The sequence below is a fragment of the Cryptotermes secundus genome, unplaced genomic scaffold (genome assembly GCF_002891405.2).
Source record: "Cryptotermes secundus unplaced genomic scaffold, Csec_1.0 scaffold47, whole genome shotgun sequence".
NCBI lineage: Eukaryota > Metazoa > Arthropoda > Insecta > Blattodea > Kalotermitidae > Cryptotermes > Cryptotermes secundus.
In genome coordinates this window covers 365,783-378,426 of record NW_019721002.1, presented here as the reverse complement: position 1 = coordinate 378,426, position 12,644 = coordinate 365,783, and the positions used below count along the sequence as shown (strand labels likewise).

General features: G+C 44.8%; 1 protein-coding gene across 7 annotated transcripts in view; it reads left to right on the top strand.

Annotated features, from left to right (window-relative positions):
* LOC111874401 (potassium voltage-gated channel protein Shaker) overlaps window positions 1–12,644 on the top strand; it is a 352,375-nt gene that overhangs the window by 292,134 nt on the left and 47,597 nt on the right. For all 7 annotated transcript variants that reach the window (XM_023869887.2, XM_023869904.2, XM_033755508.1 and 4 more), the window contains exon 2: window positions 5,259–5,382. In XM_023869887.2, coding sequence (XP_023725655.1) covers window positions 5,259–5,382 — 124 coding nt within the window. The remainder of the gene's footprint in view (window positions 1–5,258; window positions 5,383–12,644) is intronic.

Below are 12,644 nucleotides of genomic sequence, written 5' to 3'. Positions count from 1 at the left end.
TCAATGCCGTGGATTCGACTCTGTCTCATGAGTCGCTACTTTTGCTGGCGCGGTCAGTCCGAAGTGCAGACTTACATGAAACAAGAAGTTCTGGAAAGAACTAATCGATTACTTTGGTTTGATACGACAAGGACCTTATAGAAAAGTACGTCTCAGCAATTTTTCGTCGCCGCGGGAACGTCTCTGTCGAGTCATTACCTAGTAACTACAGGGGGATACACAGATCCATAGACACACGCCAAGCATTTCATATCTTGTTGCGTGTATTCGTTGCCGCAGGAAAGTGTGTACCGTGCCGTTGCCTAGCAACGATAGGACAGATACACATACATACACACTGATAGGAAGGATTTATGAAGTACGCCGTTGAATTGAGATCAGGAGCCATTATGTGCATAGCAAGTTTCATGAAGATTGGTTCAGGTATTCAAAAGTTAGTATTGGGAGATACACAGACAGCATGGAGATCACATAAGCCTACTTCTGTTTGATTATTCTTTTCATTTCTTTCAACTACATAGCGTCATATGGGATAACTTTGTCTCAGTATGTGTGAGTTTGTGCCGTGTCAGTTTCATCAGATGTACTATTAACTAGAACGGAAACAAACTCTAAATTATGTTCTTTTCTAGTTAATAATACATCTGATGAAACTGACACGGCACAAACTCACCCCATTTGACGGTATGCAAAATGGATTGTTGTAAGTCATAATGTCTTCCCAATATAAAACAATGGTGTATGTTGTTATACAGGCATTTGAGAAATAAGGTCTTCACTCAAATTCGGGTATTTTCTCGTGTTTTCTACAATAAAATGCCAAAATAACAGACAGACTGCTTACCGTTCCTTTCCCCTGAATCTCAACCCTTTAAAGGACCACCTGCTCAACACCCAGAAACTTAGCTTTTTGCTTGTATAGTGTACTGTTCGTGTTGTTAGGCCTGGCCGCTCTTAACGGAATGCGCAGTGAATGTGGTCGAGTCCACTTACTTGAGATAAGGGGTGTAGGGTGTGTGCGGGTTAGCCAAACAAAAGCGTCATTCTCCCTCAGCATTTCGCGCGATTGTCACCGTTATCAACAATTGCATAATCAGCGTTACCCGGTTGTTCCTCGTAGTGGGTATGCATCATGTTTCCTGTAAAGTAGGAACTGAATAAACACTGCAGAGGGATCATGATTTGCGTCTTCAGGCAGATACTGGAGAGTTACTTAACACAGTTTTACAGAGTTTTGTATCAAGGCTCGGCCATTCATTGGCTCTCAGACAAAATGAAATGTACTCAAATTTTCAGCAAAAGATATGAACCCCGTCTGAGAAGCAGCTGAACTGTGACGTGCTCCTACATAGTAATGTTTCTCAACCTTTGTGAGACCGCGGCCCGGCGGTTGAGAAACACCGCTCTATAAGATATTAAATGTCTTATTGGTTACGAGTCTCATGAACCCTCGGATTTCAGTAACACTCTATTTCGGCCGCTTTTTATCTTCATTTGTTATTATTATTTCAACAGTTGAAGTGACAGGAGGCTGGAGAAAACTGCATAATGAGGAGCTTCATAACTTGTACTCTTCTCCAAGTATAATTAGAATGATCAAGTCAGGGAGGATACGGTGGGCAGGGCAAGTAGCACGAATAGAGGAGACGAGGAATGCATATAGCATATTCGTGGGAAAGCCATAAGGAAAGAGACCACTGGGAAGATCAGGGCGTAGGTGGTTGGACGATATTAAAATGGATCTTAGAGAGATAGGATGGGATGTTATGGATTGGATTGATCTGACTCAGGATATGGACCAGTGGAGGGCTCTTCTGAACACGGTAATGGACCTGCCGGTTCCATAAAATTCTGTGAAGTTCTTGAGTAGCTGCACAATTGGCAGCTCCTCAAGAAGGGCTCAGCTCCGTGAGTGAATTATTTCAACCCAGAGATTGGGCGGTATAAGCCCGTTCTGATACTCAGACTTCTTTAAAATTATCTTTCCATCTACTTCTCGGTCTTAACACGTCTTCGGCAGTCTACTGTCTTGCATCCCAATTACATTCCCCATCTTGCATTGTATCTCTCGTTTCAGTAAGTGCGATCATCTTACAGCTTGCCGCAAATCACTTAGCCCCTCGGCCGGAGAGTCTGCCGCTGCTGTGCGGATGCGAGCTCCCAGCCTTACGGCACGCCTGTAACGTTACAGATTGCAAATAAAACTTACCACGATGATAGGAGATACTGAATCTCTTCTGGGTAGTGTGTAACAGACAAAATTGTGGTTAATATATGCTAAAGGTAACATATTAATCTTAAGATTTGACGCTTTCACGGCGGTGACTATGAAGAATGCAGTCTTCTTATTAATCTCAGATTGTCTCTTTCTGGGGTCGGTACCCAGCAATGGAAACTACATGCTTTGCCCCTCCTCATCAGAATGAACTGTTGGCTGCAGTAGGCCTACCAAAGATATTTCTATCGTCACCGCAGAAGGCAGAAGGCGAAATCTGCACAATCCAATTCATTTGTTCTGTTTCTAATGGCCAACTGCTATTGAGACCGCATCTCCTCATGCCTGTACGTGTTTCATCCCTCGTTTTCGTCTTTCACATCCGCTTGGAAACAATATATCCATGGCTTTTGTGTATCATAATCACAAGTAGTGTGTCCCCCACCCCTGATCCGCACAGTATCCAACAGTTGCTATGGAAACGACGTAACGTCATGCCTGTTCTATTGGATACTACTGTAGACATCGCCTTGTAACCATAGGAACGAAACAGCATCGTTGCCAGACGGCACTCGCTTCAATTTCATGCAACGCTCAATATTGTCCATTGACTGAGGGTGTCTGAGAACAGGGTGTTGAGGAGAATGTGCGGAAGTGACAGGAGGTTGAAGAAAACTACATAACTTGTACTCTTCAGCAAATATAGTTAGAATGGTCAGGGGGATGAGATTTACAGAGCATGTAGCATGAATGGGGGAGAAGATGAATGCATATAGGATATTCGTGGGAAAGCCAGAAGGAAAGAGACCACTAGGATGACCAAGACGTAGGTGGTGGATAATAATAAAATGTATCTTAGAGAGATAAGAGGATGAGATGGTATGGACTGGATTGATCTGGTTCAGGATAGGGTCTAGTGGAGGGCTCTTGTGAACACGGTAATGAACCTTCGGGTTCCACATAATGTTGGGAAGTTCTTGAGTAGCTGCACAACTGGCGGCTTCTCAAGAAGAGCCCAGCTGCAAGGAATTAGCTAGTTAGTTAATTGTGAGCTGCTCTGTGAGTTGGGGGGTGAAGAAAGGTGTGTGTACGATCAGGCGAAATGTTCTTGCAACGGCTTAATCTTAAGCGGAATGTATAAAGAATGTCGGAATTGTTCCAGTCTGTGTTTCTACTTCCTAAACGTGTTTGAAAATTGTAAAAGTGTTTACTTCATGATGCAATACACAGAATTCCCAACCCGGCTCCTTGCAGTAGTGCTGTAACTTGAAGAGACTGTTCTTACAGCGGGAAGGGAACGGTCACTTCAAATTGACGTGTAAATATGTCACGGGCTGCGCCGGAAAGAAATACTCAGACATGTTGCCAAACAGGCTCTGTACCCATGTAAGGTATGCCGCACACCGGCATGCGTCAAGACATGTAACAATCAAGACACGATGTCTGCGACATGACGCAAAGAAAGGAGCACAGTTGAAACGAATGAGATTATGAAAACCGCCGCACACCGGTCTGATTCATTATCCCGACGAATCACGAATGAAGCAAGACTGCGTCATTTGTCTCATGTCTTGATGCTTGTCTTGACGCAGTTGGTGTGCGGTCGCCCTTAGATTTGCGGTCTTCATATCGGTGGATGTTCACATTGCAGTCTTCTGGCTTATGTCACGGGGCCATAATGTCCGAGACTGCAACATGTATCTAACATAACATGAAGGCCGCGACGCGTCGGTATGAGAAAACTTGCTGCTTGCCTGCTCGGCATGTTGACCCTTTCATCTTGAAGGGTGCAGTATGTTGCGCTGATGGGGGGGAGGCAAACGAGGCGACTCCGCAGCTGAATTTTTGGGAAATGTCAAAATTAGAAAGGAAGCAAATGCATGAAACACTAAAACCGCATTTTTGTACTGTTCCTGCATCGTAATTACCCTAGAGAAATGAGTAAAAATTGTCGTAAAGGGCTAATACGTAAGTAAAGAGATTTTCCTTCTGAGTCCCCTCCCACGAAGACTGGCTGTACCCTCTCCCCCGGGAAAAGAGACCCAGGTGGTGACCATGTCCCTGGCAAGAAATACGGGGTAGAGGGTCATATCGCTTGGGTCCCTGTAGGTCTCCTGCGACTCTCGACACTTCCCCGGGCGCCGCACTTTGCTGCACAGGTGGATCTATGTGCACGTCTGCGTTTGCCACAGTAAGCACTGTATATCTGCCAAGAGGATTCGAAAATAGAGCGCTAGACTAAAAATATGCGTCCTTGCTTGGTATGGGGATATACTGCTCTCGTCATGTCAGTGAGGCCGTGGAGGACCCGTATTTCCACACTTGAGCTAATTCTACAGGGTGATTCACTCAGAAGAGGCCCAGGATAAATATAAATCACATGATGATCTACCAATTAAAACGAAATTTTCGGAGCACGTACCTCGGTAGATGTGGAGATAATTGGGTTTCCGTCCTCCTGGAGACACAGGCAGACACGAAGCTCCATATCTGTGAATTTTAACAGCGAGCATGGCAGGAAAGGTGGCAGCAGTGGGAGTAATGGCGCTAACTAGGCAGCAGACGCCTAGTCAGTATTGCGCACTGCACAGTGTTTCCGGTACAGTATCGTTCTATTCACAATTATTAATTCGGAGTCATATCCGAGTGAATCACCCTGTAGATCCTCGTGGTGCTGAGCAGTTAGACCTAAACTTCGGAAACTACGGCCCGTGACAGCTTCTCGTCCGGTCCGCGAGGACTATTGTGAAAATGTTTGGATTACCTTCTTCTAAGGGACCCAACTAGGTAGGTACGTGAGGATGGGAGCAGATTCACCTTCCAAAACTTTGTGTTCTGGTTAATATCAAGTTATAGATGAAGCCCAGGAAACTAGAATACTCTGCCATGTGACGCCGTGGAGTCCGGTCAATAACTATCACAATTTAGGAGGAAACTGCACCCTTCGTCTTCATGTTATTCCCATGTAGTCTCTGTAACGGGCGGTGGCAGATTAGCTGCTAACACATGTCAGTGTGTGACGTCGCGTTGTCCTGTGTTGCAGGTCGCTGCCGAAACTCAGCAGCCAAGACGAGGACGGGCCGACCCCTCACAGCCAGTTCACTGGAGTGCAACACTTCGAACCCATCCCACACGACCACGACTTCTGTGAGCGAGTCGTCATCAACGTGAGTACCCACGGGACATTCAGAATGTCCTTCATTTCGCGGGAAAGCAAACAAATTAAGTTTAACTAGTTTAACTAGCAGAATGCGTGCGTATAGCCTCCGATAAGCCGTCTGGTGGCGCTCCCATCGGCGTTTCAGCGCACTTACTGCAACGTAATTACAGACTGTCCATCAAGTGGCGCTCCTATCGGTGTTCCCGCGAATTCGTTGCAACTGACAAGGATCGGACGTAACTGCAGCCACCGCCAAGCCGTCAAGTGGCGTAAATATTGACGTTGTCTCGAACTCATTGTGGTTTATGCGTAAAGGGCTTTCAGTTTCTCTCTCTTTGTGTTTCGATGTTTAATGTGATATACAGAGTAAACGTTCCCATGTAAATAATATTGCCACCATCAGATGTCAATCTTAAGAGCTCATTTGGTTATTCGCGCTACGTGCTTCGACTTCTTAAAAAGGCATCGTCAGAGGCTTGTCACTCAGCTTGTAAGAATACCCCGTGACCCATACTCCACTCTGATCGCTAAATTGTATGAGGCAGTCGATTGGTGAATGATGAATTTGAAGGGATGTAGGAGGAATCGGCCGTGATCTGATTTTAGGTACAATCCCGACACATATATGGGGAACTGAGGAAAATCACAAAAATCTTCAGTCACGATAGTTATTGTTTCGGCCAAGATTCGAGCGGGAGACTTCTGGAATACAAGACAGCAGCGAGAAACACTGCAACAGACTTCCCATATTTGAAGGTTCCCACACAGAGCCCGCTTGTCATTCCCGTAAGGGTAGGTTGGAAAGAAGGTAAAGTGTTGGGAAGTGAAGAAGGAAACTATGGAAAGCCGACTGTTTCGTTGGGTTTGAAGTTCCCACGGTGGCGATTTTGTCTTCAGGAACGTGACCTTACGTAGGCTTTTAGAAGCTCTACAGGCATGCATGCCGATGCTAAGAATATTTGGAGCTCTCCCTCAACTCTCCATACATCTTCATGGTGGCATGCTTAACTCATTAAGCACAGGAATGTCTTTACTTTTACCTTCTACGCGGCGTTATACTCCAGAAAGTATAACTCCCGTTGGATTGTTTTGTGGCTCTTGATTCACGCTGGTTTCTCGCTTAGCTTATTCTTTTGCCCTGAAGATGGAGGCGATATGTTCCTCCGAAACTTTGGTTGAGTTTATTTATAGATCTGCATGGATCCTATGGTTGTATATGTACCAAGTGCGTTCAGAATGGATCGGAGAGGCTTGGATTGAAAGCGCTGGAGGATTTCGGTGTTGGAATTGGAGGCTGCCCCCCATATCTCAATTCCATAGGTCCATACGGGTTTGAGTACTGCTTTAGGTGGAGCGGTATAAATAATGACCACTGTGCTTTACGGGGTCGGTGTTGTGAATGGTGTTCTTTAAATTGGTGGATGGATGTATGTCATAATTGTCATTATTTAAAATTCTGCTTCTTTCGAGTGAGAACTATTTAGAAACAAAATATCCGGGAACGCGTCTGTGCAGGAAGTCACCTATGGCTTTGTAGACAACCTTTATCTCCTTTATGTTCGTGAAGTCAGCTGTGAGTTATTCTCGTGCCCTAGCCATCTCGTCCTTCTTATTCCTGGTAACCTAGCAACGTCAGACTTGGTGGTGACGACAGCGCCGCCTGTTGCGTCACACCACCGTCCGAGGGCGCAGATCAGCCCCTCACGCCCTTGTGCTGTTTGTGTGCCCAGCGGTCTCGTAACCAAACTTTACGTGCCCCCTTTTCAGGGCCGATTTTATTTGTGTCTCACGCAACAAAATACAGAGACTCTTTGTCGCGTTGAAAACTAAATGGTCTCCATGGAGACATGTAGCGAAGTGGAGGTATAGCTCCATGCATTCTTAACTTCAGCATTAGACTGGAAGTTGGTGGTCAGATTCACGCCCCTGTCGCTTTAACCCTGCGGAAAGAGCCACGGTACCCATTGGATAGGAGGCTGGGTGGGCCCCAGAGCCGGTCTGGACTCTGTAAAGAAAAATGTATCGTACCATTCTTGGAATTGAACCCCGATTCCTTGGCTATTCAGCCCGTAGCCTAATCACTATATAATCTGAGCTGTTCCGGCGCACCTGTTCTCCCTGTAAAACAAACTCCGTTTATTCCACGCAAAAAAAACTTTATACGTAAAGAAGTAAACAAGTCGCTTACGTAGGACCGTTTTGCCTGTGGTTGTTCCCTTCTAAACCTTTGTGTGTCCTCAGGGGGTACATGTGCCCTCCCTTGCTCAGAACCGCTCCTACAGTTTGAATTGAAATCTCAAAGAAGATCGGCTCGGTTTTACGACGCTTGTCGCGTTCCACTGGTTGCTGGTATTGCTTCATGGGATGGAATTACAGATCCGACACTTTCCATGGTTTTCCTCAGTTGCTTCAGTAAAACATAGAGCCACAAATTATGCAATTACAGCGTCATCTCTCGTCACTTCCGCTCCGCCAGAAGTTTTCCGTCCTTCTGCTGTTTCTCGCAGCTGGGAAAGAGCGTCGTTACGCAACCCTCGTCACAGTTAAGTGAGTGGACGCCCCACGTGTGGCTGAGACCAACCTCTGAACCCATACAGAGGTTAAGAGGGACATCGACTCAGAAATGGAAATTAGGAGATCGGTAGGATGCAAGAATAAAGAGCAATGCAAAGAATAGAGATATAAAGGGGAAGTCCCGTCATTTGATATACAGAGTGTTCAAAGAGAAAAGGTCAATATTGTGTGAGGTCATAGTTTCGGTCATTCTAAGCAAAAAATGTATATGTACAAGTGTCCCATAACAATGTATGCGATACGTACACTTGACAAAGGCGAAGCGTGTTCCTAAGAGACAAACCCATCTCTTCAGAGTGGATGTTACATAAGGACTATTACCGCAAGGGTTCGGTTACAGAAAAACTATGGTCATGAGCCTCAAGGGGCTTGGCAGAAAATCGAACTGATTGTCTGTAAATCGTCAGTCTTAAAGTAACTCTGTCTCTGACTCTGAGAAGGTGGAAAGCATTTCCCAACATCTTATGGAACCCGAAGTTTCATTATCGTGTTGTCAAGGGCTCGCCACTAATCCCTGTCCTGAGCTAGATGAATCCAAGCAAAACCCTCCGATCCTATTCCCTTAAGATCTGTTTTAATATTATTGACCCATTGAAGCCTAGGTCTTCCTGGTGGTCTCTTTCCTTCGGGATTAAAATGTATGAACGTCTCTTTCTTGCGTTCTGCATGTCCATTATAGCTTATCCTAACAGAATCCATGAAGCTGAGTCCTTGAGAAGCCAGGAGCTGCACAGCCACTCGAGAAATTCCTAGAATGCTAGAGAACCCTAAGGTCCAAGGTTCATCGCCTTGTTCACAAGAGCCAGCTACTGCTCCCTATTCTGAGCCAGATGAAACCAACCGTATATGTAACCATTTTCGTAGATTGAATGTCATTGGTGATTGTGGTGCTTTCGGTTTTCCATACCTCGAGTCCGTATTCACCCAGGATGGTATTTAATGGTTGCATATGCAGTTCTGCCTCCCACGCGGTGATATTATTAAAAAGTTAATATCTTTAGCAGTCAGTTTAACGCTGTTTTCGCAACATTTTATGTGGCTAGCGTAGATCGTGTGACCGTAATTAAAAGTATTCAGGTTATTAATTTTAACGAGGACGAGTTAACCCGTTTCAGTGACAGGAGGAAACAATTGTCACGTCGAGCCGGGCCTCAGAGTGACGCAAGTGGCAACTTTTAAAAATATATCCCAAGGCCCTGTAATGCTGTTCATAGAGCAGCAGATATTAATAATGTCACAGCCTCTGTCTGCGCAGGCTGTGTTGCGGAAGGTTATTGAGAAAATGGAGACACTGGTCCTCAGTTTCAAGAACTGTGTTCATGTCTCGTCGCGGTCACATTTAACACATCCGGGTACTTTGTCCCACACACCTCATTTCTGTGACGTTCACAAGACAATTCTTTTGGGGCAGGCTGTGTGAGGGAATTGTATTTTCTGACTAAAATGGCTGAACTGCGTTTACAATTTCACACTCATAAAATTGAAGAACTCTAAAACTGATGCAAGTGCGGCTACATCGTACCATGGTTACTGTGGAAAATATTGTGGCATGTCTGCTGAAATTCACAATTGTGAAACCAGCAGAGCCGTTTCTAGGGAACGGCTCTGCGAATATTCACGTTGCTAGGCAATGGTTCTGTAGCCGTCACATGATGGCCGCAACAGACACTCTGTTGGAAGCGGGGTTTTCTGTGTGATCCGTGCAGAAAGCCAGCTGCCATTACGAGTGAGTCAAAGAGAGAGTCTGTAGGCAGACAGTTGAGAGTTGCAGTTGTCAGAAGTGAGAAGCGGGTAGCTGATGCAGGACAGTTATGGAACTCAGAGGAAGGGGTTGTCCGCCATTGAAGCCGCTGCTAAGCAACGGCTAGTAAAGACAGAACACTAGTCTGTGTGTGATAGTGATTTGTAAAGTGTAGTTACGAGTTGTTCAGGAATCCAGTAAATCCGATTACCTGTCCGAACCCCTTCTATAGTCACACTTATCACGTGACCATTGTTGTCACCATCATAATGCTTTTCTTATGGTAGGAAGTTTGGCGAAAGAATATTATATGTAAGCATCCTGTTACACTCACACAATATATATGAGACAACTCCGTCTTAAGTGCAACAATTTAATTGTAGTTCTTCCTTCTTTATTTCCTCCACACTACATGTTTCGGCCCTAAATGGCCATCATCAGGTGTATATTCTTACGTAGCTGCTACACTGCCCGTAGTTTAAAATTTAAAACACCAGTCTTTTCAGTTGTATGTATGTATAAAATCTTTGTTAACCTACACACGTCAATTTGATTTCTAAAATTGGCACTTTTTAAAACTTCAATTTCAAATTAAAATGTCTTTAAATTTTCCGTTCTTTTCCAAATTTTAAAAATTAAAATTTCTCGGGGTACTCGCCCCATGTCTATAGTGCTGCAGCGGCCACTTCTTCGTTTTATCGCTGTTGAGGTATTGTTCTGTGTAGGCTCTCTGTGCGTGTGCCGCCGTCTATCTTTAATACGTCAATTTTTAAAATTTGGAAAAGAACGGAAAATTTAAAGACATTTTAATTTGAAATTGAAGTTTTAAAAAGTGCCAATTTTAGAAATCAAATTGACGTGTGTAGGTTAACAAAGATTTTATACATACATACAATTGAAAAGTCTGGTGTTTTAAATTTTAAACTACGGGCAGTGTAGCAGCTACATAAGAATATACACCTGATGATGGTCATTTAGGGCCGAAACATGTAGTGTGGAGGAAGGTAAGAAGAAGAACTACAATTAAATTGTTGCACTTAAGACGGAGTTTGTCTCATATATTGGCGAAAGAAATTGTACATGTCGGAAAAATTACCTATTCCCTGGAGTTTTCTCTGCACGAGGAATATTTTTTCTCTTTGTGATTTTCTCTCCAATGCGCCGTTTCGGAGGATCAGGATCAGACAATCAAATAGATTTTCGGGGTTTATGTGCGCTGTATGTAGTGATTAAGACGATTATTTGGGTTAATAATTAGCGATGCAGTAGCGCACTCCATCACTTTACTGTAACGCTGTAACACTAGGGTGGAAGTACCCATTTCGGCCATGAAATTATATGGCTGCCTCACGGTTCTCCAGAGATGGCTGCATTATTGAGCCGTCCGCGTAGGGAACTGTTTTACAGAAATGTTACAACTGACCTTGAGACACATACCTCATTCCGTGACGTACCTCGCAACTGGGTAGCTTTGCCCCTTCTAGAGCCAAGGCGTCTTCCTTATTATGGTACTTCTTGTGTTCCTGTATCTTCTGCTCTCTCTCTCTCTCTCTCTCCGCGTCTTATTCCTTCTTCCTTATCTCCCCACTCCTTTTCTCCTCTTTGTGTTCTTTTTGTCCTTCCTCTTTTATTTCTTTTTCCTTCTTGTGTTTCTCTTTTCGTACTATTCATCGTCTCTCTCCACTTGTTCCTCCTCTTCTGCAGTCTCCTTCCTCTCTTCTTTTATCTACCCTTCCCACTCCGTTATCATCTCGTCTTTCCGCTTGTCTTCTCCTCCCCCCCATTTTCCTGACTCTCGTGTCCCTGAGTGCCACTGATGTACACTCGTGCTCGTGTGACTCACTATGCTCGCGAATAATGTGGACGATATGACAAGTCACGAGACAAGCATATTTTTAATTTAAAAACTATAGCCAATAAATTAAAATACGACTACAGCCTGTGCACACTACGAGTAAATATACGGATCCTCACGCTCCGAAGCCTGGCGAGCAACTGAAGTAGTGTGGACGAAGATTTACGAGCACAAGTAAAAGCCAGACGAGTCTCTCGACGAGCACGATTAATGTGGACGCGCGTTAATCGCAAAGCTCTCTCTCGGCTGCGTTCGTCGCATACAGGTTTTTTGGTATACTTCATCTGCTATGGGAACGAGGGTGCGTCATGGTCACTTGGTGACGTAGGCCGTTACGTCATCATTAGGAAGTTGCTAGATTCTATTTTCAACTCACTTCCAGTGTTCATACGCCGGTGGGAAGTTTAAACGTACTTCACACTCTATGACGTACCCTTGTTCATAGAGCAGATGACCTATAAAGTGGGCGCACTGTTTCGCTAATAGTCGGACATGTACAGACAGGAACATGTTCGCGCTCAGATTTGCTGGGTTTTCGGACCTTCTCCATCGTCCGGTATTCTAGAAGCTAGATAAAACAGCGTTTCGGAAATTGTATCTGTTTCCATCCACAGGTGAGGGGAGACACCTACTTTGTTGGGTCCCTCAGTAAGAGCTGACATCAACCCACACACCTCCATATATAGTGGGAACGGGGATTGTTTCCTTGGAGTAAAGCAGCCGGAGCGTAAAAGGGACCACCCCCGCCCGTCTGTTCTCTGTGTAAGATATTGTCACGTGACCGAGTATGACTGTAGACGAGGTTTGGATTGGTAATTGGATCTTTTGGACATTGAAACAACTCGTGAATGCACATCACAGATCACACTCACACACAGACTAGTGTCCTTAGTCACGTTGCTTGGTAATGGCTCCCAACGGTGGTCGTTCCTCTGCTTCTGGGCTCACGTCTTCGTAGGCTAGCGACCCTCCTCAGAGTCATAGTTACTTTACGACAGGCTGTTTAGCGACAATTCTTTCGTCTTGGCGCCAAGCACCATGAGACTCACGACCAGAGATTTTTTTTTCGTCATACCGTCTCAACCTCATATATATATAT